Below are 27,946 nucleotides of genomic sequence, written 5' to 3'. Positions count from 1 at the left end.
GTCCACCTTTTTAAATTCCCTGTGTTTTTGTGTCTGCACACAAACATGTGTATGCAGATTATGCATTCTATGATGTATCTTTTCCCAGGCTTGTTAAGTACAAAAAATGGCCATTATGCATGTTTTTTGGCAGATCACATCCATACAAGAATTGTATAAAGTTGGACAGCCTCCTTGTTTACTAAGCCAGGCGTTGATATGGGGTGTCCGTTTTCTCTGTATCTGCCCTCTTGTGAATGCTTCTCCCTTTTAATGACACAGCTTTACATGGTGAGAACCATGCTAGAGTCACTCATTGCTGAAAAAAGTGGCTCCAAGAAAACGCTGAGAAGTAGCCTAGAAGGTCCCACCATTTTGGACATAGAAAAATTCCACCGCGAATCTTTCTTCTACACACATTTGCTTAACTTCAGTGGTAAGATTATGGCGTGATCGGTGTGCGCCGTTGGTACGTCCGCCCAACGCAGCTAACTACACGATCCAGAAAATGCTGCCTGTTACATGGTTGCTCTTCATTTTGTTCCATAAACATTGCATATAACTTTTTTGCTAAAGTATATACCTGCTTGCACATTTAAGGAGATATTTAAATAAACATAAGTTTACCAACATTTAGGTGCAGTTTTGAAAACCTCTTTACATGACATATTGTGCTCTTCAAAGTTCCCTCCTGTCGTTTTTGTGACGGGAAAACGAAAGATTTATTTAAGCAAAGTCTGAATTGAATAAAGATAAATGATGCTGTCATATTATTAATACCAGAATTGGGGCAGAAGTAATGCCAGCTGTAGCATGCATAGAGCTGGAAAGTAAAGAAAGGGACCTGTTTCACAGGTTTCCTACAGAAAAGTCATACATTAAGTTTTCTAAACACATTATGCATTCTAAAATTGATGTATAAATAGATGAAACAAAATCACTAATGAGACTTCATGCCTGTCTGATTAATGCTTGCCTCTGCTTGCTCCTCTTGAAGAGACCTTACAGCAGTGTTGTGACCTGTCCCAGCTGTGGTTTAGAGAGTTCTTCCTGGAGCTAACCATGGGTCGCAGAATTCAGTTTCCTATTGAGATGTCCATGCCCTGGATACTGACTGATCATATTCTGGAGACGAAGGAAGCCTCCATGATGGAGTAAGAATTGGCAAATGATACATTCAATGCGTTCGCTTTTCTGCTCACGCTAAATGCTAGCGTTTAAAGTACTTCATATGATATGTCTATATGAGATCATCATGGCTGGTACGGTACTATATTTTACATAGATTTAACTTAAAATGTTAGCTTTTCTGAGCGTGGTTTATTTTTTTTTTCTAGATATGTCCTATATTCACTGGATCTGTACAACGACAGTGCAAATTATGCCCTCACAAAGTTTAAGAAGCAGTTCCTTTACGATGAGATTGAGGCTGAGGTAAATGTGATTTGAGAGCGGTGTTACACGTATGGAAGGAAGGTTTACAAACCTCCCTTGTCTCGCCAGGCATTTAAGGTATCGGTACAGTTGATGAGGATTTTGTATATTCTCTATGCGCCAAAGTTATGGTAAATCCAAGTTACTCTGATAAAATATCAGCCAAAATGTGTTCCTGTATCATTTTTAAATGAGAAGATTTAGAACAGGGGCAACGGTGTCTTTTAGTGATCAAATTACAGTGCATGTTATGTCATGGCCAGACATGTTGAAACAGAGACAATACCCAATAATATGCACCAAGCAGCAGGCCAAGTAATCCAAATATGTCATGTTAATAACATCCAACTTCAAAAATGTTCCCTGATCTGTATTTAGGCGATCTAATTATGCTTGTAGCACCCCCCCATAGATAATCAATCCACTAAAGTGTGTCATACTTTAAAATGGTAAGATTTTTGAATAAATATTTAAAATAATTAAAGTCTGTATGTCCTACACACAGTCAAGAAACCATAATAGCTGCATTTGATATCATGTTTGTTTTTAATTTGCTGTTTTATACCCTCTCTAGGTCAATCTGTGCTTTGACCAGTTTGTCTACAAGCTGGCTGACCAGATCTTTGCCCAATTCAAAACTGTAGCCGGGAGGTATGTGTCCCAATAAATGTTATTCTGCCCCGCTCGAGTTGCAGAGATTACAGACTGACTTGCTTTCAATCTTGCAGTCTCCTTCTAGATAAAAGATTACGAGCAGATTGTAAGAACCAAGGAGTCAACCTCTCCCAGCCAACATCCAATCGCTACGACACATTGCTGAAGCAACGGCACGTCCAGGTGAGGGTTTAAATAACTTGTAAGAATAAGAAGGTGCAAGAAATAATGGGTTTAGCCTAAATGTTGCCTTACGTTCCATGAATATTGTGGAAAAAATGCGTTTTTTGTCACCTTATGTTGTCTGCAAAGTATTTTCTTTGTTTTTCAATGTTAAAGCCTGTGCATCAAACTTTACCTAATGTTTTGTACTTTATATTTGCATTAATTGGTAACACGGTGCTGTAACTTTAGCTTTTAGGTAGATCGATTGATCTGAATCGTTTGATCACTCAGAGGATTACAGCAGCCATGTACAAGTCGCTGGAGCTGGCCATTGGGCGCTTTGAGAGTGAGGACCTGACTTCCATCGTTGTAAGTCACAGCGCATGGTCGTACATACAGTAGCCTACTTTTGTTTAGGTTCGAGTTTTTGTGCCTATGATGCAAATGATAAACTGTCTGTTCATAACTTGCCGATTGTATATTTTATTCAAAATGTTTTTCCTTTCGCTTCATACACGTCCTTTATCAAATTTAGAGACTTTCAAACTGTCAGCAGTTTTATGTAATTATATTACCACTATCTCTGTATTTCCTATTTCCCCATAAATCTACATTACATTAACTTAATTTCATTATTCTCACCTCCTCGGATATCCACCACTCCTAATATACACACACATTTGTGATGACTAGTATTTTTCTTAGTGCTATACTTGTGACTGGTTATCAAAGATATATATGTATGTATTACTCTAGCAGGCATTGATTCCCTAAACATAGATCACTGAGAAGCTATCTGGTCTTATGATTATAAAAACAGGGTATACATTAGTTAAATAAGGGACATATAGTTTTTGATGATTTCAATGTGCTTGAGACTCTTTCCTGGGAAAACTCATATTCATTTAAGCCCGTGATTTGTGGAGTTAATGAAACATGTATTGTGTTTTGGGCCATGAATTCTCAAAGTGTTCTAATAAGGTTGGATAAAGATTGTTCTATTAATCCCCAGACAGGAAAAAAAAGCAATTAGTCCACGTCTACTGCAATGGAAATGTGAGCATTCTTTAAAATGGCTTAAGACCATGAAAATAGTTGGTCTACATTAAAATGATAGGGCTTCTGTCCTTCGGACATTGCGTTGTCCATGTGTAGCATTCCTTTACTGTGTGATGTTCAAGGTTCGGTTACACGGCAGCTGTTTTCCCTGTTACATTTGCTGCAATGTAATCTTTGATATTACAAGGCTTGTGACTTAATAATAGTTTTCTAGCAGCACTTGTAATTTTAGGACTGGACACTTGTCATTTTATAATCCTTGTGTCCCAGTATGTGGACATGGCAGCTGCAGAGTATTTCTTTCTGTGTGCATCATTCAGTACCCAGGGACAAAAAAATAATAATAAAAGAAATATGCAATAAATGATCTTGGGACTCTTTTTAATGTGTATGATAACTTTTGTGCATCCCTCAGTAGTTGAATTTTGTTTGTGTCTATCATTGTATTTGAAAACTTTCCTTTGGTTATACAGAGTGCCGATACTTTAATGTAAAGTTTGTTTTATCATGTTGAGATCATGGATATCCATGGTTGAGTAGGGAGCGGATGCAAAGTTTTGTTTGTGTGAAATTTATAGACTAACTTTTAAAGCTTGGACAACTTGCAATCTTGATTTTTTGTTGTTGTAGGAACTGGATGGTCTTATTGAAGTAAACCGAATGACACACAAACTGTTGAGCAAATACCTGACCCTTGACAGTTTTGATGCCATGTTTCGGGAGGCAAATCATAATGTGTCTGCTCCTTATGGTAGGATCACCCTCCACGTCTTCTGGGAGCTCAACTATGACTTTCTGCCTAACTACTGCTACAATGGGTCAACCTACAGGTAAGAAGGTCCTTCTGTTGTTCAATGCAGGTCGGTCATAATGCAGGAGCTGGGTAGCCACGATTTTACTTTGTGTTAAATTAATGTCAGCTGTTGCCCTTCTTGGTGCCTTTAAAAGGCTGCAGTCCAGTCCAAAAAGCATGCTTATAAAGGGAATTTGCAATTGATTGCTTAGTCCTAAAACACTTCATAGGCTGTAGTTTACAACAATCCGGTCTGTATTCTGTGTAATGAGGAAACCAATATTTTTGTCAAGCCGCAATAACCCTTTTCCCCAGCTGTATGTTCTCAGCTTGCAGGATATGATGAACAAGAATATGAAAGGAGAGCTGTCATGGTCCATTCCTGATTGATCTTTTCCTGAGCATTTGCTAATAGTGTGTCCTTTGGAATGTGTAACTCACAAGGTGTACTTTATTTCACTTCTCCAGGTTTGTGCGCACCGTGCTTCCCTTCTCTCAGGAATTTCAGCGTGACAAGCAGCCGAATGCCCAGCCACAGTATTTATATGGCTCCAAGGTTTGTTGGTCCATTCTTATAAATTAGGCTTATTCGGTATGCTTTGCTGTGTTTTGCAAAACACCGTTTAAGTGAGCTTGTTAACCAGTGCTTATTGCAACAGCAAAGAGATCAAACAATGACATGTGATAAGATAGCAGGATGACTTGGAAATGTGTAACTTTTTGGGGGGGATAATTGATCGCCTACAACATTCCCAAACTGACCTTTCACACAAATGGCATATTACATCTTTTAGATTTTTACTCTCTTCCTGGCCTTTCCCCAGGAAGAGAGTCCTGATTTTGACTTACTAAAGTCCATCAGATAGTGAAATGCCATTTGACAGAACACAAGAAAGTTTGATCTCTGTGCTGGTATAATTTGTTCTACGCACTCGGCACTCATAATCCAAACTAATTCTCGTTAATATGATAAGTGAAATTTAGTTTAGAGATGCTTACTTTAAAAGGCCATTTCATGGGATATTGACATTGGGGGGTATCTTGTGGTGCAGTCCTGTCCCAACATTTTCTCCTCTCCTTAGTCACCCTTACAAAGGTATCCTGACTTAATAAACAGTCAACAAATTAACAGGACCGAAGTTAGATAATGGGAGGCAAAATCACGTGCATCCAGACCCTTTCCTATACTCTGTAGACATTTTTTGTTGCATACGCATAGATTATTTTAATTTACCCAGGAGAATTGTGGCAGATCCACTTTACTTATCTGATCCAATGTACTTGGATAAAAACACCAGGCCTCTTAGTCCATCATTCCCTGTAATTAATGGGTTTTAGCAAAAGGCTTTAATCTCATCATGAGTTTTTATTAGAACCAGCAGAGTAGAATCTTAAACTGTGTCTGCTTATATTGTATTTTATGGACACATATATATTATTTTACTGGATTTGGGTACAGATTAACAGACTAATCTATCTAAATCTTGTCATATCAACTAAAAAAAGGCAAGAAAAGCAATGAGAAATTGTGATTTGGTGCTGGTGACTCTGCCTCTGACTTTCTCAGGGATAAGCTGGGCTGCGGGTTCATAGAAAGGATAAGCTTTCTCATGAATGCCAAGTGAGATGTATAGTATTCATTTGCACTGACACACAAAAATATTTATGACTCATCACAGATAAAAGCAAAACATCGTATTGTTGAAACACTGTACAATCTACTTAACAAGGTTGTCCCTTAAAATTGGCCTTCTATGGTGCATGATAAATGCCTGATGTAAGTCTTCGTTTTGCTGTGGAGGAATGTGCTCCTTGAGGTGTGCGTGTTTGTCCTCAATATAATTCCTTGCGTGTATATTACATTATATCATCCCATAAATAATAATTCTAATAGCAGGGGTCTCATAAAACATCTACTGCCGACGCTTACAAAACTCTTTTTTTGTTTTTTTGTTTTTGTTTTACTTTTTCCGTGAGAGTGCTGCTTTGAGCAGGTCATGAACAAACCAAATATATATGCACACACGGCTCAGTTACGTTATCCGTAATGGCTTATGTAAAATAATACCACATTTTACATTTATGTAAAATAATACCACAGAAACTGCAAGCTTAAAACCATTCATAACTGCATTTTTTCCATAATTCAAGTCTGGGGTTGTGCTAATACTCTTTTTACATTTTTATTTATATGGAAAATGTATCATGAGTTGGTCTGTTTCCTTTCTCCACTATAAATATGTATTAAGTCACACTCTCATAAATCAATAGTACTGTTAAATTGCAACATCAAAATGCTGTCCAAAAAAACCACAACCGTTTGTCACACATGGGCCTTTAATGCATCTTCCTACTTCGAATCAAGAACTAAAAATGATCGATTAAGTACCCTTACTGTAACATACAGAGAGCAGCTGGCAGGGGTATTAAATAAGGAACCAGAACATTTACGATCTTCCCAGTAGAACTACTACTTTACTGATTTTCAAACAGTAGTATTTAGTTTTTATCTTATTTTGTTTTTCTGCTGAGATTAAAAAGCCAATATCGGCATCTGCCACCGAGTTCATCAAATGAAGCAATGTGAGATCGCCCATAAGCTTCTGGCTTGATTAGTTTGAGATTTGTTCTTTTTTTTTTTTTTTTTTTTTTTTAATACTTCTGTTGTTTAGAGGAGGTTTTGCCAGGAGGCACTCATCAGATGGAAACCTTTTTTCATTTTTAATTTTTGTTTTTAACAAATTTATACATAAAATACAGAATGTGTTGCTGAACTAATTGGGTTGCATGGAACCAGTGTTAAAGGGGGTCTTATAAAATGTTTCGTACACCTAAAGGAACAGTATAATCCCCATCTTTAATGCACGTTGTCATTTATGCATTGGATCCAGTGCACATTATACTGCACTCCAGTCGGTGCATGCTTCTTTCACATTTCCTCTGACCCCCTTCTACTGAAACCATGAAGTGTATTTAAGTATTCTTTCTGCTCTTCCTTGTTAACGCTCCCAGTGAAATCAATGGGGGTGGCAGTAGCTATCACAATATATACAATGTATACAGTTTGATCTACTTTAATGGCATAACGTAGCTGATCAGGCACTCATACACCTTAATGTGTTACTAATGTTAAAGCTTGTTACAAATATTTTGAGACTATTGCTACTATTCAGCAAAACTGATATAAAACAAAAAAAGCATTTTTTTTCATGGAAAAATAGGAAAAACCTGGTTGAAAGTAGTGTTTCTGTTAGTTGCAGGTTAGAATCAGTCCTTTTGAGGTAGACTTCAGTGCCTCATTAGATTCATTGAGCTCTGAGAATGTTTTTTTTGTTATTTATACCATTTTGAAATCATATTCGAGAAATGAATTAGGAGGAAACATTTAACATACATAAACTAAATCTAACTTAATAAGAGTTATTCAAACTGTGTTGAATAATCATTTTAGGCTGTAGGGAGATGTTAGAGATTAATCACACGTTTTCCTTTGTCTACAGCAGGAAAGTGAGAACAAATGCATAAAATCTGGGGAAGAGGAGATACAAGACATTGAATTTTTTTATAAAATCATGCATTCTTCTTTCTTGATCTATTACCAATTTGAATGAAGTTTTCTTTTAAATCATGATAATGTTCCTTTTTATTAGCTGATTGAGAAATCGAGAATGGCCGAAACATAGAAGCCTAGTTTACTTCAGTTAGATTCCCAGATATCTGCCCTTCTTCTGTAGAATTGATATAACTGGTGTCACCCATGGCTAAAGACTCTTGGTTGGAGACGTCCTGGCGATTTATGTCTGTGCAGTGGCCTTTATGTTGGTTGTCGTCAGGCGGTGCTGGCTGGTCATATTCTTCCAGCAGCTCTTCATTTTTTTTCCAAGCTTCTCTTGTGTCTTGCTCCTTGCTTACTGGGTTCTCTCTTCTAGCCCTTTCTTGACGTTTTCTCCACCATATATGTAAGCAGCCATAGAGCAAAATGCAGGCAATGATGAGGAGGAGGATGCTGCTGGTCAGCCAGATGCCTAGGGCTAGGTCCTTTTTCTTGCTGCTCACCGATGATGGGTCTTGACCCGGTGTGTGGAAGATTCTGCATTGGTCGCTGGAAGGATTGGCAGACTGGCAGGTCACACACAAGATATAGGTAGTGAGTGGTGTCAGGTTCTCAACTGTAAAGAAAGTTCTGCTTGCCGGGACTCTCTCTTCTTTCTGAAAGTTCTTCTTGGAGTACTGTGACAGCATTGTGTTCCAGTTAGACTTATACATGATGCTATAGAAGCTGTCAGCACAGCTGGAGACTGATGGCCAAATGACCATTGCAGTGTTTGCTGTAATGTTCTGGACAGAGATCGCCATGTTTTGTGAGTTGTGGGGTCTGTAGGTACTTCCCAGGTTGTGGGATTGAAATTACCCTTGTGAACGTTTAGTAAAGAAAACAATCTGTAATACAAGAAGCATAATTTAATTGCAAATTTTCACAAAAATGTGGGTGCCTTTTTGTATTATATGGGTTATGTCCTTGCTCTTGTCTGAAATGTCTTGAAAAGCATATAGGGGTCAATTAACAAATATGCAACACATTTTTTCTGCAGTGTAACATCAGAGAAGGGCTGGCAGAGGGAGCATTTCCCCCCAGGACTGATCTTATATGAAAATCTGAGGTTGCTTCCCTTTATTAGGGACAATTGGTTGTACATGCTCTTGGGCTGAATCTGGCGATCCCAGCCCTGTGCAACATTCATCCGGAAAAGTAGATCTGTGACCAAAAAAGGCATATGATCATGCCATAATAAACTAGTGCTACAAAACTATACAGCGTTTACTGTCACATCAGAAGTGGCAGTATTATGTTTCAATATAGATATGTGTAAAGGCTGGCATTCTGTTTGCAGATGGCACTATGCTGCAGATATTACTTTACACAAAAATGTTATTTCTGGATTATATCTTTGCCTTTTTTTTAATTTATTTTAGAAACCTCCCAAAGAATTGCTATCCAGATCCCCTCCCCTTATTTTGTTTTGATTTCTATGTGCATCATATAATCTTATATTTTGAAACATATAAATTCTGATGAGCAACATTTTTGCATTATCCTTCTTCTTTTTTTTTTTTTGTTTAAAAAAAAAAAATGTTATTATGTTGGATATTATTATTCAGTGATTTAATTAAGTCAAAAATACAAGTAAGGAAAAAAATAATAAAAAAAAGGCTTCCCTATTTTTTTTTTTTGTTTTTCTACAAGCAATATTTTCTTACCATTATCCATAAATGTGATATAAAAGCTGAAAATATAATAGTCTATGCAACTTGATATTTGGTTTTTGTTTCTACGCTGCAGAATATTTGATTCTATTTAGTTCACTTGGGGAAAAAATTATTTATCTGTGTTCGTTGTAATATTGACACTTTACACCCTATGTAAAATATATGGGGGGGGGCTGCTAGCCTCTTCGCTGCTTTTTTAATATGAGTCGTCTGTACCCAGTGCTGTGCATGCTATGCTGTCTGGAACTCCTAGTGTTAAGTTGTATATTATATGTCCTATATTTGTACACTCTTGTCTGTCTGTCCCTTCTTTAAACAAACCTGCATAGCATTGTAAAGGAATAGTATACCGGGAATTGTGCAGAAAACACAACCCACACCATTCAGTTGTGAAGCAGTTAAGCATCTGATCTCAAGTTTCAATGTGACCCGAATCCACCTTTTTATTTTTGTAATATTAATGTTGTTGCTGCCGGCATCCAACAACTGTCCATGTTAAAGCTATGTGAAAGACGGGCTACACAGTCCTATGATAACCACGTCTAGAATGTGGCAAACTTGCAAAATAGACTTGTGGATGAATTGACTGTAAATCTGACACTGCTTCTTGGAAGTAAATTAATTACCAGCAGGTACCCTTTTGATATATAGCTAGTCAGTCTGCTTTGCCTTTTGTAAACTCATTTTCTTATTGCTGAGCAATAAATCCAAAGCAAATGTAATCAAACTTCAGGTAAGCGCTATGTTTAATCCCCTGCAGGCAATTCTATCGAAGCATTGTACATACAGCAGTTTAAATAAATTAATGGGTGGAATCCAGTGTAGGACAGCTGCTAATAGTACATTATCACACCATAAACTACAGCCAGAAGTTTTCTATTTCAGGTTACGTTATATGTAATAAACAAATCTTATCAATTCATGAATATACCATATTATAATATTCTTATTCACAACAATAGACAAATAGACATCCATGGAGAATCAGAAAACACGAGGATAAAAAATGTCCTTACCTGCTTTTATTTGGCAATTTTCCAAAGGGGATCTGATGTCCTGTTAATTGAAGGGCTCAACTGATTTGTTTATGGTTTGCACATGAGCCTTCACCTCAAATCCCTTGGTTGTCACTTATATGCGTTCTCCAAGGACACTGGTGAAATTGCTTCTTTGTCTCTCTTATATGATTTCACGTGTGAACGCATACTCCCCAAGTGCTCTGTTGCCTTGGTTTTTAAAAGACATAAAAAGATGATTTCTTTACCCTCCCCCTTTGCAGCAGCCTCTGGATCTCACTCTGTTGCCTTCGATCTTCTCTGTATGGGGAAGCAGAGAACTCCTGGCACTGTCCTTCTGTCTGAGATAACGAACACAATCCTCTCAATGCAGCAGAGAGATGGGAGCTAGTCTGGCACACTCACTGGGATTTCACTTTTTTGCCAGTCGTATCAGAGATCTAGGGCATAGAAAGTATTGCAGCCTTTTTGCTATCCTGTGCAATCTGTTATTATTATTATTCTGGGGAGAAGAGCAATTCTATTTTATGATGCTGGACCTGTATGTAGAGAGGGAACCTGGCTACAGGTACCAATAAAGACCTCTCTGATTCACTCTTATCTTATTGGGAGTCTCAATACTTCCTCCTGTTTATCATGCCAACCATTGTATACACTTCTGTACCCCCTCTGTTCTTGATTGAGCAGCTTTATGATTTTGTAGGAGTTTGCTCCCTTCATACTGCTTCGGCTAGCTAAGCAACAGGTGTAGCAGTTATAGCCACTGCTGAACTGATAAATGTAGCACCTGCCAGGGATTTAACTTCTTAATGACGACAGTCTACATTCTGATCAGTTCTGTGTATGTTACTCCCACGATCTTATAGCAGACATACGTCGTTCTGTTTCTGAAACCAACCTCTAAAAACAAGAATCGAAACACCCAACTATGCAATAAGTAAATAAGTGTTTTAATCAAGAAGCCAGTTCTTATTGTACGCCTGGACAAATGACTCCATCTAGCCCACTCCATTTTAATGTCAGTAGCTATTGTAGCGATTAAGTTCAAGCAGATACATGGAAGGGTAGGACTTGATTGCATACAAAAAATGTAGTTAGAGGAGTCCCTCTGTATTACCCTCTAACATTTTCTCAATGATCATAGCCATAATTCTTTTATTACCTTATGTGCTTGAGTGTCAGCAGGCAACATTCTCTTCTGGACGTTTTGATGGTATGTGGTCACCTCTACATTATGAAGAACAGATTTACCTTTCTCGGTCTACTGTACCGCACATGTATGTGGAACAGCCTAAGAGTATCTCTTATCAAAATGCACTTTACAGGCTTTATTAGAACATCTCTACAAATGTACCACACCAGTTAACAGAACCTAAATCTCCATTACACCAGTCCAGGCCTGGTTTAAATGAGAGTCTTGGACTTGTGCAGGCAATGATTGTCCTCCAATAATTTTATACATTCAGACAATTTATACAGTGTTCCTAAACATTTGTCGTTCGTCCCCTTGGAAATGAGGCAGCTGTTAGTTTTGAGATGATGATTTTTCAATTAAATACAATCAAAGCACAGTTTGCCAAATCTCTTTTTCGGAACAGGGTCATGCTTAATCTGTGCAGCATCTGCAGCATTAACAGTTCATGATAAATTAAAGTACAATCTAGAAAACTGCTCAATTGCTCACTCCTCTATGTTCTTTTGTAAAAATTAGCCTTGGTTCTTCACTCCTTTTCCGTGTGTGCGACACTTGAGTGAAGCCTGCCACCTGTTGGACAAGGCAATAGTGTTGTTGCAAAAGGGATTAGCAGCTCTGAACTTCTCTTCCCAGCATTTCCATTCTTTGGCACGGGCAAAAAGCTGTATGGTAAATCTGCTGGTGAAACGTGTGTGATGGTGGGCATTGCTCCTTGTACATTTATCAATGCAGTTTCATGATTTCGTTGTTGAATTTTCACTTTCACTGTTATGCCCATACAAATGGCCCTTTTGGAGTTGCTATGCCTCATTTCTGCTAGGCTTGGTTGAAACAAGCCATCAATGGTTCACTCCGCTAAAACACTTGACCACACATGGATGTACAAGCATTGATACCTGTTAGGCAGACTAAGGTGCACATCTGAGAAAAGGTGATCTTCGGCGTAGTGCTCCTGACAGAAACAGTATGGTACGGAGGAAGAATGAGCAGTACATGAAGGTTGCACTCTGACAATCAAACTTGACATTCAGAAAAATAAAGCTTGTTGTTAGGGCCCCACCACCAGTCTAATAGGTTTGCAATCTATATCATTTTCCACAGTTAGTGTTAGCCTATTGTTATACATTACAATCTAACACTTAGACTTTGGTAAATAAAGGGCCAGGCACGGGGTCTCTCTGTTCCCAAGCAAATCAATATATCATCCAAACTAGAGCTGAAACAACGAATCGATAAAATCGATAATAATCGATAACGGAAATCATCGATAACGATTTCCGTTATCGATTAATCGAGTGATCAATTCGTTGTTGGAGCACTCGGCTCCTTTTACTTACCTCCGCGAGCGTTCCCCGCTTCTGCTACACGCTCTGCAGTCTCCGCCTTCTAGCTACGTGACGGATGTGACGCGTTCCGGAGGTAAGTATTCTTCATGTCTATGTGCACGGATCGCACAGAGCCACTCGCACAGAGCGGTTCGCTCTGTGCGAATGGAGCCACTCGCACAGAGCGGTTCGCTCTGTGCGAGTGGCTCCACTCGCACAGAGCGGTTCGCTCTGTGCGAGTGGCTCCATTCGCACAGAGCGGTTCGCTCTGTGCGAGTGGCTCCATTCGCACAGAGCGGTTCGCTCTGTGCGAGTGGCTCCATTCGCACAGAGCGGTTCGCTCTGTGCGAGTGGCTCCATTCGCACAGAGCGGTTCGCTCTGTGCGAGTGGCTCCATTCGCACAGAGCGGTTCGCTCTGTGCGAGTGGCTCCATTCGCACAGAGCGGTTCGCTCTGTGCGAGTGGCTCCATTCGCACAGAGCGGTTCGTGAGTGTGGGTGCAGGGCAGAGTGGGGGTGGGGGTGCAGGGCAGAGTGGGGGTGGGGGTGCAGGGCAGAGTGGGGGTGGGGGTGCAGGGCAGAGTGGGGGTGGGGGGTGCAGGGCAGGAGACTGGGTGCAGGGCAGAGTGGGGGTGGGGATGCAGGGTGTGAGTGTGGGTGCAGAGCAGAGTGGGAGACTGGGTGCAGGGCAGAGTGGGGGTGGGGATGCAGGGCAGAGTGGGGGTGGGGATGCAGGGCAGGGTGTGAGTGTGGGTGCAGGGCAGAGTGGGTGCAGGGCAGAGTGTGAGTGTGGGGGCAGGGCAGAATGTGGGGGCAGGGCTGGGTGCAGGGCAGAGTTAGAGACTGGGTGCAGGGGCACAGTGCAAAGTGCTGGGTGCAAAGTGCCAGTGCTGGGTGCAAAGTGCCAGGGCTGGGTGCAAAGTGCTGGGTGCAAAGTGCCAGGGCTGGGTGCAAAGTGCAAAGTGCTGGTGCAAAGTGCTGAATGCTGGGTGGAAAGTGCTGGATGCAAAGTGCCAGGGCTGGGGCAAAGTGCTGGGTGCAAAGTGCTGGGTGCAAAGTGCCAGGGCTGGGTGCAAAGTGCTGGGTGCAAAGTGCTGGGTGCAAAGTGCAAAGTGCTGGGGCAAAGTTTCTTGAACAGTAATAGTCCACCTCTTTTCAGAATGTTTGGGGTTATTTTGTTTCATAAATATTGTGTTTGGGTTCTTGTACTTTGAAAATATTGTTTTTTATTACATCATAACAAAATAAGAATGTTAATGTAAATTTTAAGTTGTTTTTTAACATCCAGTTCATTAAATTCTTTTAAATAAACGAAAAATTTGCATATTGTTTTTTTTATCCGATTAATCGATTAATCGAAAAAATAATCGGCCGATTAATCGATTATTAAAATAATCGTTAGTTGCAGCCCTAATCCAAACATCTTTCATTTCCAATGGGGTGTATTAATCACACTGTTACTTATAGTGGTCAAAACCACACCGTAATGCCAATGAAAGGACTGCATAAAATTCCACAGGTACAGTGTGACTAATTTTATGGCCTACTATTTGACACAATTCTGTTCCTGGTTTTTATACCTATTTACTAATGCGTGTAAGCTGCAGATAGTTTTCTCTAAGCCCTAGGTACAGCCACACCTTCTCATACACCTCCAGCAATATCTCACCTTATGTCTCCGCAGAACTTGAACTTGGCCTACAACAGTATTTACAGCTACTACCGACACTTTGTAGGGCCTCCACACTTCAAAGTGATCTGCCGTCTTTTGGGGTACCAGGGCATTGCAGTGGTGATGGAGGAATTACTGAAAGTTGTAAAGAGCCTGGTGAGTATACAACACATGTGACCTGGAAGCTTTATTTTTTTTGTATACAAATTACCTTTATGATAACTTAAAAACTTAATGAAAGTGCTACTTCATCTGGTTGGAGGACTTTTTTTCTTATGTTCTCATAAGTAGCATTTGCTGAGCAGGTAGGCACCAAGCAATAATTTGAGCAAGGTATAGTTACGTAATCTCTTATAGTAAAATGTAATTATAGCCCTCTTTTTAGGTGTTGGGTGTTAAATGGTGTTTAAATGACTCCGCTTTATTACCATTCAGAAAGCTGATTTTATTCAGTTATTTTTTAATAGTGTGCATCTCATTAACACAGTTTATTCTGAAAACGTACATATGTGTGTTGTCAAGCTGTCCTTAAATGTTCTTTTACTACTGCTCTCTGTGTAGCTGCAAGGCACGATTCTGCAATATGTGAAAACTCTGATGGAAGTCATGCCCAAGATCTGCAGGCTACCCAGGCATGAATATGGCTCCCCCGGTAAGTTTCCTTTTTAGTAGAGATAGTATGTTTGTTGGGAAGGGCCTTGTTACTCTTCAGTGTGTCTTGTTGACAATCATGGAAGGTGTATGTCGGGAACAATGTGCAGACTTGATGAACTGCATGGTTTTATCTGTTATTCTATGTTTCTGTAGAAATGCAGGTAGTCTGTTACAATAACAGAACTCTGCTTAAAGTGAAATTCTGGAGAAAAGTAGTAAAAGTGGTGCACTCGCCATTGGAACAACAAAATTGTTTTATATGTAGCTATCATTCTGTTCCTTTATCAAAGTGTGTGAATGGAAATACAGCAAATGCAATGTCAATTAAGCTATTTTTCAGAGGAATTATCATAATTCACCCCTTTCCTCTACAGTTGAGGAAACCATTTTTAGTCCATACTTTGATGTGGGAGCCAAGCTGTTTCAATGATTTGTGGTGTGCGATGGGACAATGGGCAAAAAACAAAATGTGTTGCACAGTGGGTGCCACACAGGTTGACATTCTTTCTTGGCTTACTGTGACTAAATGTTCCAAGTAGTCATTTTGTCCCAGTGGAAAACAATGAAAAGCCTTTTTTCCTGTATTGTTTTTATGCAATTACTGAAATTGTGTTTAGAGCTTATTCTTATTGCTTTGATGGCATGACGTCAGACTGTAAAAATGATCTCTGCTTGGATGTAGCTGGCCTTAGTGAGTTCAGTTTCTTTATACAAAGAGTCTTATCAGACTTGTTTTATTCTCCACTATCCTCTTCTGTTTCACTTTTAGCACTTGTCAGTTCGAATGCCTGACAGCTGAGTACCTGTCAGATACAAAGATCCAGCTTATTTTCTGTGTCGGCTCAGTAAATGATCCTCATTATGAAACCTTTTTTTTCTCTGATGAGCTGCCTATCACAATATACAGCTTCCTAAAATAGCGCCATATTAACCTTTTGCTCCTTGATGTTACGTATTACACCAACCGAAATGTCAATGAGCTTGCTTACTGTGAAGACTAGTGGGTGTAAGCGTGTGTGTTAGAACCAAAAAGGAAGATAAGGTTTCTGAAACACTTTCCCAAGACTGAATTTATCCTTTCTACCTGTAACTTCCATGTTTGAGATTGATAAATCATGATAGTTCACCCTGACAGCTTAACTCTTGTGTGTTTTTCACTCCTTCCATAGGGTAAGTTTAAGCTAAGTTACCTGTACAATGATCTATGTTATGCAAATTGCTTGTTCCCTTCTAAAAAAAAAAAAAAAAAAAAAAAAAAAAGCATTAACGGGGTAGTCTCGCCTACTGCAAGCATTTTATCGCATAGGCGTCGAAGGCAAGGGACTACACATAAAAGCATAAAAGCGACAATAATCACAATAATCAGTAAAATTATTCCCAGCTGGACCAGGGCTTGTTTCCATCCTTTGAGCCAGCCAAACCATTCGGCCCATGGATGGTCGATTCCGGAGTTGTGCTTTAATTCGTCTCCTAGAGAATTTAACTTTTTAATAGTCACGGTCACTTTTCCGTCGGGGCCTGTATTATCTGGGATGAAGGTACAACAAGTTTCTCCACTTATTTGACAGACTCTGCCTTTTTCTGCCAGAATCAATTTTTGGAAGACCGCATTTTCATAATTTCTGCTATGTACTGGTCCGTGTCTAATTTCCTTTTTTTTTTTTTTTTTTCATTCAGCGTACCCACACAGTAGGGATTTTGTTTTTAACACATATTCATCTATATAATTTAAGTTGGCAGTAAAAAATAATAAATAAAAAAAAACTTTCTTCCACACACTTTGCAACACTGATTTCCTTGCATACCGTGCAGAAAAGGTTGGGTTCTGACCAGGAGGGATCATGGTCTCACTAGGGGAGAAGGGATTTCCCCCCTTTTCTTCCAGTCATGTACATGTCTAATTGTGTGCATATATATTAAGCAGCATTCAACAAACTGTGCAGATTTAATAGCAGTAATGTTCTTATTTGAGGATGAAGCCCAGCTGCAAACACAATGACATACAATGTAAACGGTAACCTTGATTTCTAGGCTGTCATCTTTTCTAAGTGCAGGTATGAAAGCTTCTGGCTCGTTGCGCCTGCAAATTACAATATTCCCTCTCCCTGGGTTATTCATTCATTCATTCATTCATTCATTCGGTGGTCAGAGCACTTTTGCTTGACGTATATGAGCAGCGAATGCAGGTGGCAAAACAAATGGCTTGTATAAATGAAGGCATTCATTGTGTCCTACAATTACATGTTGGGTTAATGGTGTGCTCCACAATAAAAAAAAAAGAAAAAAAAAATACACTGTACTTTAAATGTGAACAATCTTTAGAGTGTGATTTTTATTTTTTATATATATATATATATATATATATATATATATATATATATATATATATATATATATATATAAATATAAATCATTTTTTTGCTTTTTTAATTTTTTTTTCACTGGGACAACATAGAAAAAGATGTAAAGTGTATAATTCTAAAAACAAAAAATGTAAAGATGAAGAAAACAGGAGACTTGTATGGAGGGATTAAAAATAACTTAAAAAGTGGGGGGGGGATGAATAAAGTGCTATCGAAAGACCATCTATTTATTATGTTCCTGCCATGGCTCAGTGTCAGCATCCAACATGATTCACTTTACAGGCTTCATTGGGCATGGGTTCTGCCAGGAAATATTTGAAAAAGATTGATGTTACATATTGACCAGTAACTAAAAAATGTTTCAATTCATGGAGAACGGTAACCTATATCAAGTTACAATAATTTAAACAACATCCAGCTGAATGGGGGGGGGGCTATCAAATATTATTTATTTTATTATTTTTGTGCTAATGGGCTACTGTATTAGGGGTTATGCAATTATAGTAGCCAACCCTAATGTTGCTTTGGCTGCTTTTTCTATACTGATAGGAAAATGGCCACATCCATATACACTTTACTGTATCAGTACTAAGTATCCTTTATGTTTTAACAAGGCAGCCATAACACAGCTAAATGTGTCATCTGTCATGTGAGCTCTTCAGAGGGGATTTGTGAAGAGGAGCTAGGGCTGAGGTCTTAATCCCTTCTACTAATCCTGTACATGTTACTGGATACATTTCATATACAACAGAAACGTTTCTTAGCACACGACACAAATGCATGGAACATTCAGCAGAGGGCTTGTGAGACTGCCATCAACAGATCTTGTGCCATGTTTTAGGATCAATTGAGGTTAGAGTAATCTAGGCATCTGTATACATCTCTAATACTTTGTTGGGATGATGGCCTGTATGGTCCCAGGAAATCTAGCTGTAAGGACCTGTATTCAGAGGAATCGTTTCTTCCCCTGGCTGTAGGCAATACTGTGAAAGCTGTCAAATAATTTGTATGTTAATGGGAGTCATAGATTTGCTGCCACCTGTTTTTTTTTTCTCTCTCTCTCAATGGGAGTGTTAAGCATGAGCATACTTAAGTACACTTCCAGGGGAAGAGTTAAATGAGGAAGAAGTCTTCCTTTCATAAAAAAAATAAATGGAATCCTGTATTTTATGCCCATTTTTTTCCCCATGGGGCTTCCCCTTTAAAGGTGCTGTTCCACTTAGACACAACATTAATTCTCCAGCTAAGCAAATGAATATTGGTGGATATGTCATTCTAATGTTTTCAGTGTCTATGCCTGGGAAAGGTTTAGGCGTTCAATAGTACTTGGAAATTTGTTGTAAAAGGTAGAGCGACACCTTTAATTGCCAGTTGCCATTCAGATTTCACTTCCATGATTTTACATCAAATATACAGAACCTCTTATCAGAAGACCTCGTTAGCATCTCGGTTAACATGCGTTTAAATGTAAAGCATTACATTAAATTCTCATCCAGTGTTTGCATTCTCTCTGTGACATGCTTTCTCATTTGTTTCAATGTTAGGTATATTGGAGTTTTTTCATCACCAGCTGAAGGACATTGTAGAATATGCAGAGTTGAAGACCGTGTGCTTTCAGAACCTGAGAGAAGTGGGGAATGCTCTTCTCTTCTGCCTTCTCATTGAACAGAGCCTGGTACGTGCTTTAGAAATGTACAGTCCACAGCCAATCAAGCCCTTTGGAATTTTGCTTTGTTTGTATGAATTTAAGGCCATTTTTAGATACGTAATAGAAATATTATCCTTGATGTATTGTATAAAATACATCTGACAGCTAAGCGTTTCCAGGCAGGCAGGAAGGATAGTACACAAGATAATGTCCATAATGGATATATTTTACTTCATTGGGCATCTTTTGAATGTTCACATGGATTGTTAATGTATTATTGGGCAAGGAGCCTTCTCTGCTCTCCACCCAAACTTTGGGGCTTATTCGCTGAAGTGGGAAGTTGCAGGAGGGCTGAGGCTTCTGCTCCCTGGGTTCAGTGTGTGAAAATTTCTCAACGATAGTGGCTGAGCTGTACCTGGGTAATGTATTGTTCAGTCAGTGTGGTGACTATCCAGAAAGTCACCAGCTTTACGGGCTTCCTACAGGGCGGTTCCTTTACTTGCAGCAGAAGCTCACCCTGTTTTTTTTTTTTGTTTTTTTTTTGTTTTTTTTTTTTTAGTTTTCTTTTAAACCCAAATGCAGTGATCACGGGACCAGCTGAGTAATAATGGCAAATAAATGTGACTAATGCACAAATACAAAAAGGCTTTTACTTTATTATAGTGTAATCGTTCTACATAATTGCTCATAAAGAGATGAAATTAAACAGCATAAGGTTATAGATCAGACCAGAGCAATTGACAATTAAATGTGCCGTTTTAAATACAGACACATCTGTAGTATTAAGATCTGAATAACACAGTGGTCTTGACTTTAGATCGTTTGCCTGTTGTGCTTGGACAGATATTCCTGTGAATGGAGCTATACGTGTCCTTGCAGTAGCCCTCTCTGTCCCCTTTTATTCTGCTTTCCTAACCGTCCAAGAGCAATACCACTGTGGGGATTACAGGAGACACTGTGATTTAGTATTCAGGGACCAAAGGGTCCAGAAAAATGAGTGGCTAATCACAAGCTTTTCAAAAGCCTGTGTAACGTAGCAACCACATTAACCAAGTAATTGGCGTGCTGCAATTTTATTTCATTTAGCTAGGCCATTACCCCCTCTAATTGTGTGCAATTTTTTGTTGTTGCTGTTCTAAATTGTTTTGTGCAGTTCAGCATTAAAAAAAATAAAAATGTTTTTTTAATAGGAATCTGGGAATTTAGACTTTTTGTCGAGTATTGTGAGAGCAGCATAGGCAACAAAATCTCCCATTTTAGAAGCAACGTGTTAATATTGTGTGTGGTGTAGCTGACCATTTCACTTTCTTTCAGTCACTAGAAGAGGTCTGCGATTTGCTTCATGCCGCTCCGTTCCAGAATATTCTCCCAAGGGTCCATGTTAAGGGTAAGTTTGGTTGGTGCAAGAAAGCACGTTGTCGTCTAAATAACCTGTACAAGCCTCCCTTTATCTGGGACCCATTGTTCTTCTCCAGTAACAAAAAGTCCTTTACGCTGCCACTGCAACCTTCCAGCTCTGTCAACTGCAGCCTTCATCTGCTTTATGTACTATTTTAGTATAATAATAATAAGCCCCAGTATTATATGTACACGCTTTTGATATACTGGAACATATACCGTATTTGCTCGATTATAAGACGACCCCCCCAAATCTGAATATTAATTTAGGAAAAAAGCTTGAATATAAGACGACCCTATAGGAAAAAAGTTTTACCAGTAAATGTTAATTCATATAAACTATTTTTTTTAATAAAAGCTATGATTGAGAAAAATATTTCTGTTTTATTTCCTTCTATTTTCCAACCTGCCCCTCAGTTATGCACATCTGCCCCAGAAATGCCTTATACCCCTATATGCCACTGTGCCCCATGATATGCCTTTTGACTCCCTATGTGCCACTCTGCCTCCAGAAATGCCTTATACCCCTATATGCCACTCTGGCATTTAGAGGGTTGAAAGGCATATTATGGGGCAGAGTGGCGTATAGAGGGTTAAAAAGGCATTTCTGGAGGCAGAGCAGCATTAAGGGGGTTAAAAGGCATTTCACAGAGCACTCTGCCTACAGAAATGCCTTATGCCCCCCATTTAACACTCCCTTCCCCCGCCCCCCCCAACTTACCGGAGCTTCTGAGTCCCCTGTCATGTAGCCGGGGCAGCGTGTAGAGCTCTACGCGATTCGCGTAGACAACTTCCGCTGCAGCCGGAAGGAGGTGCGGCTAGCAGCGGGGGTTGTCTGCATCCATTGCGCAGACCTTCCCCAACTGTCAGAGAGAATTTGCCGCACCGGTCCGGGGAACTCTAATCTCTGACAGCCGGGGAAGGTCTGCGAGATGGACGCAGACAACTCCCGCTGCTAGCCGCACCTCCTCATGTCTGCAGCGGAAGTTGTGTACGCGAATCGCGTAAAGCTCTACACGTTGCCCGGTGCTTAGTCAGGGCAGCGTGTAGAGCTCTACGCGAATCGCGTAGACATCTACATGCTACCCCGGCTACACACCAGGGACTCAGAAGCACCGGTAAGTGGGGCGGAGGGGGGAGACAGGAGGATCCAGGTGCCCTGCAGCTCTGCGGAGGATCTGGATCTTAGTCGTCTCATAGTCAGACCTATTTGAGGTCTGATTATAAGATGACACTGATTATAAGACGAGGGGTATTTTCAGAGCATGTCTTATAGTAGTAAATACGGTATATTTGCTGGAAGATGCATTCTAAAGGAGAAGAGGTTATAGATGCACAAAAAGCTAATAAGATAATAGTAGCTTGGCCCAACTACGCAGATGCTACGATGCGTCGCTTTTTTGGATTTTTGCACAGTACTGTTTTTAATATGATGTAATCGTATATTTGTTCATGTTTACTTAAGATAACTTCCTTGCAATATGTATTATGTAATTTCATGCCACAGTATAATTGGATAGAGTTGGAGGTTGTGAGGAGCGATTGGACTGGTTGGACGAAGCAAGCATTTTATCTGAATACATGAATGTAGACTGTTAAGTCATCAAGATCCAAAGAATCATACAGTGCGTTTTTAGATTCATTCGGCTAGTTGTCTGACCACTTTAGCCATAATGTTAGTGGGTTTTATCCCGATGAGGAATCTTTTTATTTTTTTATTTTTTTTTTTTTATTTTTTTTGGGTGGGGGGTGTTTTCTTTCTTGGGTTTTTGCATTCACGTTGCTTTTGTGGTTTCGTTTTCAGAAGGCGAACGCTTGGAAGCGAAGATGAAGAGGCTGGAGTCTAAATATGCTCCTCTTCACCTGGTTCCTCTGATAGAGAGGCTGGGTACCCCGCAGGTAATGCCCTTCAGTGCTTCGGATTTTGATGGTTTGCTGGAGCGGTAGGGCTTCCATTGAATTATGTTTCCATCCCGTCTGAGTTCAAGATGTGTTATTGATATTACATTTCAGGATCCTCTCAGGGAAGTCAAAGCTTTTTAGACTTTCTGTAGTTCTGTAAATACATGTTATCAATTGTTTGGAAAGACATTAAAGGTTTGCATTTTTGGAAAGCCTTAAGCTGTATAGAATTTTTTTTTTGTTTTTACGTTTTAATAGGCAGATTAGGTAAATGCTATACATTAATATCCTGTGTTTATATTAAAAGTCACGAATCTTCATGACTGCCATGTCATTTTCAAAAGCTGACATTTTGTACTTGGATGTGGTACATGTTTTGCCATTCAACAAATTGGTTGTTTCTTTCTTGCCCTTAGCAAATTGCCATCGCAAGGGAAGGGGACCTGCTGACCAAGGAACGTCTTTGTTGTGGCCTGTCCATGTTTGAAGTCATTCTGACTCGGGTTCGGAGCTTTCTGGATGATCCTATCTGGCGTGGCCCGCTTCCTAGTAATGGAGTGATGCATGTGGACGAATGTGTGGAATTCCATCGTCTCTGGAGTGCCATGCAGTTTGTCTACTGCATCCCTGTGGGCACCCACGAGTTCACTGTAGAGTAAGTTTCACTAGCATATAAGCCACTTCTAATGGCTCACAGAGGTTGATTATCAGATATCTATGAAAAAAGACCACTTTATCATGATCATTAAAAAAAAAAAAAAAAAAAAAAAGTGATCATGCTAAGCCATTGTCTGTTACATACTGATGTGGTCAGTGGTCAAATCCTTGTCTGGTTATGATCACACCAAACCTCTTCCATTCACCTCAACAGTTTACTGGGTCTTTTGAACCCACACAAAAAATAGGTCAGTGTGTTAATATTCTCTGTGGTCACTTTTCAAAGATTCTATTCAATAGTCTGCTGCGTCTCTGTGAGAACAGTTCTAAGCTGGGCTACAGATGCACTTTAGTGTGAAATGTAATATCAGGGACATATGACTTCAATACTTGAATAAATGTCATTTCATGGGCGTCTTGCTTCTTGTTCAGGCAGTGCTTTGGAGATGGCTTGCACTGGGCAGGTTGCATGATTATTGTGCTTTTGGGCCAAGAACGACGATTTGATGTCTTGGATTTCTGCTACCATTTGCTGAAAGTACAAAAGCATGATGGCAAGGATGAAGTAATCAAGAGTGTGGTACGTATGCAACTGTGATTGAATGCTGCTACTGCAGTTTTAACATTCTGTTTTTATCCAAGATGTTTGACGGGTAAAGTTGTCATCCTCTAGTACATGTTAAGCACCAAGATAAATAGCTTATCTGCATCCCCAACAAGCAGGCAAAACATTTCTACAATGCAATTATTTAGGTATTACATTGGGTTGAGTAGCAGTAAGTCGTTCTCTGAACAGACCAGTTCTGTATGAATGAGGAGTAGCTGAATTTCAATACTTTACTTTCTACGACTTAAGGTTGTTGGAAATGGTCTTGGAATCAGCAACAGACTGCCCCAGACGCAGCCCACGTGTGGTTACTACATATTATTTGTTACAGGTTACATCACGCTTGGGCATATCACTAAACTCGAACTGATGGTGTTGCATGATTTTACACAACTCATTTTAATAAGCAATTACAATACAATGTTTAATATATCAGTTTGATGTGTTCCTTGTAGGCCTTGAAGAAAATGGTAGAACGCATCCGCAAATTCCAAATCTTGAATGATGAAATTTTTTCAACCTTGGATAAGTACCTGAAGTCAGGCGATGGAGAGAATACACCAGTAGAACACGTTAGATGCTTCCAGCCTCCCATCCACCAATCACTGGCTAGCAACTGAGAGCTGCTGCTGCCTTTACCTGCTGTCTTAACATATACACACTGCAATGCCACTGTAAATTGACTTTTTCTTAGGTGCAAAATATTCAGCATTATGTCTTTAAAATATGGCAAACGTAACAACCGGTAACACGACGGTTTTTGTTAAATATATATATATAGAGTTGTACATGCGCAGCCTATTTTTGTAAGCACAAACTTTTCTTTGCTTTTGGGCCTATGGGAAATATATCTAATAACCTGATGGGGACGTTTTATATTCTTATAATAAACCTCAGTAGTAGCAGCATTTTGTTTTTGGGTTTAGTGACTGGAGGCTAAGTTATTGTAATTAAACTAGATATGATATGCGTAACACTAGCAGTTATAAAACAAAACTTCATATTTTTGTTTCCTTAATCATTTTTACTTTGGGAGGAAGATGAATTTCAAATACTGTCAAAATAACATTTTAATCTCTAATAACCAGCAGTTGCCTTGTTTTCTCTGAAGGTGAGTTTCCAATAAAAATCGTATTAAAAGCCTTTTGCAGTTCCTTGTGTGTCTTCTCAATAATATATCTGAGTAGGTAAACAGTCTTTTAAAATTTGTTCAGTAAAATGATGTGTATTTTGGATTTCTGGGTTAAGTATTTTTGTAATTACTACTGTAATGTCAGTAAAAAAAAAAAAACCTGCCAAGTTATTCTTGCCTGTGGATAACATCATTGGTAAAGTAACAGAATCATCTCTGCCACCAGGGAATCATCTGTCCAGATGTTTGAGCTCAGCATCTAGAATGAAGATGTTTCATTTGAACATGCTTGTTTATTCACTGGGATAAAACCCTTCTCACTCCGACAAATCATTGATTTTATTTATTTTTTTCTTTACAAAGCACCTAACTCCCGGACCATTATCCACAGACTCGTATGCAGCCCCACCAACAAAGAATTGCATCCCAAATTACTCTGAAAGCAATATACATAATTTGGCTAGTTGAATTCAATGGGATAACGGAAACGAGAGCCAATGCATATAGAGAAATTCTAATGAATTCCTCCATGCGTTTGTCCCCTTTAACATTTTACCCCTTTGCAGTTAGTTAGTTGTCATGTACATTAGTGCATATAATGGCTGGAATGTCAATCCCTAGTCCCAGTATCTACTGTGTAAGGTTAGAGGGTACGGTCTTTCTGATCCTTTGATGTAAACATGATTGCTCTAGTACAGATGGTTTTTAGTGACTAGGAACTCTAACACTGGCTCTGAAAGGGCCACTAGCATAAGAAAATGTATATATAGTTTATCTTTATAAAGTTTATTTACAGTGTATTCAGTATAGAGGAGTAGATCATATGCATATACCTAGGATCCTCTGCTACATATAAAACCTTATGTTGTGTTTTTAGGATAGCAAATACATAGTAATGGAGGTCAGGATTGTTTTTGTTTTGAGCTTCAGACCCTTTGTAGTTGGTCCCTCCTTTGCGGGTATAACAACTTCCACTGGCCTGGGAAGGCTTTCCATAAGATTTTGGAGGGTTTCTGTAGGAATTTATCCCCATTCATTCAGTAGAGCATATGTGAGGTCAGGCATTGATGTTGGAAAAGAGAGCCAACAACAGGTCATTCCAAAGGTGTTCAATGGGGTTAATGTCAGGGCTCTGTGTGGTCCAGTCAAGTTCTTCCACACCAAACTCATCCAACCATGTCTTTATGGACCTTGGTTTGTGCACTGGGGCACAGTCATGCTGGAATAGGAAATGACCTTCCAGAAACTTACCACAAAGGTGGAAGCATGCAATTGTCTAAAATGCCTTGTCATGATACAGCATTACCATTAACCTTTACTAGAAGTAAGGAGCCTAGCCCAAACCCTGAACAAAAGCCACAGAGCATTATCGTTCCTCACCCAAAGTTTGCAGTTGGCACCATGCATTTTATTAGGTAATATTCTTCTGGCATCCACCAAAATCCCAGATTCGTCCATCAGACTCTCATATTGATTTATCACTCCAGAGAACACACTTCCACTGCTGCTGAGTCCAGTGCTGGTGTGCTTTACAACACTTGAGATTGTGTATTGCTAAAACCCCCACAGAATATATATTTAAAAAAATTACTGTAAATACAGATGGCAAAATTTGTTGTGCATTAAGGGCTAATGTAGCCAGCCTTGCACAACAAACTCTAGGGTTGCCCGTTTGGTTAATATAACTTCCCCACAGCTCACTGTGTTCTGTGCATGTGGATAGTAGATTGCCAGTTTATGTAGAACCACAGGAACCTCAAAGTAAACCATATTATGAAACTGTTCATAAACAGTCTAACCTTGTTTTACTTATTATACACCCATAAAAATGTTTTATTTGTGCTCATTCCAGCCCTCTGTTGGCCCTAAATATATAGCAGCTTACTTGTCAAAGCATTTTTGTTTCTGCATGGTACCACTAGAGGGCACCCACCACTATTTACCCAAGCAGCAACCCACCCTTGATGGGGCCAACATCAGTCTTGCTTCCAAAATAAAACTTTTTGGCAATAAACATCAGAGGTGGCTTTGGGGCACACATGCCCACGGTAAATATGGTGGTGGCTCTTTAAACCCTTCAGTCCCCTGTAGATGTACCGGTACATCCATAAAACGCATCTCAAGAAACACACATTTAAAATTAGAGTTGCAATCCCATTATACCTAATGTAAAAATTCTACAAATAATGTACCTTACAGTATGTTCCCAATAAGTGCTGGGAAAGTATGGAAATCCTATATAACAGGTATTTCTGAAATCAGGACACCTGAATTGATAAACTTGGAGGGGATTTTCCATCACTTTACTTAATTTTGTGAGGAGGGGAAAATTGTTCTAATTTTTGCTAGTTTTTACTTAATTTCTCAACCAAAATCTTCAGCTAATTATATATGGTATCAAAAGAAAGCTCTATCTTGCCTTGCAAAAACAATATAGAGTTCACATGGGTACACTATTCACAGGAAAGGAGAATAATCAGTGAAATGACACAGCAAAAATGGCAAAATTACTCCTAGACTTGAGGTACCAAAAACCTCTGGGATTGAAGGGGTTAATGTCTTGGCAGGTTTTTCTGCCATTGGACCTGGGTTTTTTTTTGCATCCAATCAGCTATCGACATATATTAAATGAACATCTGACTGCCTCTCCCAGAAAGCTTAAAATGTGCATGGCTGGATCTTCTAGTAGGACAACGATCCAAAACATACACGTAAACCCACGCAAAAATGGTTTACTGACCAGAACAACAAGGTCCTACCATGGCCATCCCAGTCCTCTGACTTTAAACCCCATAGAAATCCTGTGGGGTGAACTGGAGATATTCTGTATAGAGGAATGGTCTCAGATCCCTTGCCATGTATTCTGCAATATCATAAGGCATTATAGGAGGTGTCACAAAGTACTAACTAAATCCCAAAACTGTGCCACGCATAAATTTAACATTTTATGATAAATCTGGGTTATTTTTGAAATTATTTGATGGTAGAGTATTTTTGTTCTTTTTTTGTGAAGAAAAGATCAAAAG

At 39.3% G+C, this 27,946-nt stretch overlaps 1 protein-coding gene across 2 annotated transcripts in view; it reads left to right on the top strand.

Annotated features, from left to right (window-relative positions):
* CYFIP1 (cytoplasmic FMR1 interacting protein 1) overlaps positions 1-24,931 on the top strand; it is a 46,113-nt gene extending 21,182 nt beyond the window's left edge. The window contains exons 16-31 of one of the 2 annotated variants that reach the window (XM_053455185.1): positions 262-415; positions 977-1,133; positions 1,317-1,413; positions 1,988-2,064; positions 2,142-2,250; positions 2,482-2,601; positions 3,922-4,121; positions 4,553-4,640; positions 14,572-14,715; positions 15,121-15,211; positions 19,121-19,251; positions 20,539-20,611; positions 22,427-22,521; positions 22,941-23,179; positions 23,614-23,761; positions 24,244-24,931. In XM_053455185.1, coding sequence (XP_053311160.1) covers positions 262-415; positions 977-1,133; positions 1,317-1,413; positions 1,988-2,064; positions 2,142-2,250; positions 2,482-2,601; positions 3,922-4,121; positions 4,553-4,640; positions 14,572-14,715; positions 15,121-15,211; positions 19,121-19,251; positions 20,539-20,611; positions 22,427-22,521; positions 22,941-23,179; positions 23,614-23,761; positions 24,244-24,408 — 2,088 coding nt within the window. In that variant the 3' untranslated portion in view covers positions 24,409-24,931. The remainder of the gene's footprint in view (positions 1-261; positions 416-976; positions 1,134-1,316; positions 1,414-1,987; positions 2,065-2,141; positions 2,251-2,481; positions 2,602-3,921; positions 4,122-4,552; positions 4,641-14,571; positions 14,716-15,120; positions 15,212-19,120; positions 19,252-20,538; positions 20,612-22,426; positions 22,522-22,940; positions 23,180-23,613; positions 23,762-24,243) is intronic. The other variant, XM_053455187.1, reaches the window with a different exon arrangement.
* Positions 24,932-27,946: the final 3,015 nt, after the last annotated feature.

Source organism: Spea bombifrons, chromosome 2, assembly GCF_027358695.1.
Source record: "Spea bombifrons isolate aSpeBom1 chromosome 2, aSpeBom1.2.pri, whole genome shotgun sequence".
NCBI classification, from domain to species: Eukaryota; Metazoa; Chordata; class Amphibia; order Anura; family Pelobatidae; genus Spea; species Spea bombifrons.
This window is presented reverse-complemented; position numbering and strand designations above follow the sequence as displayed.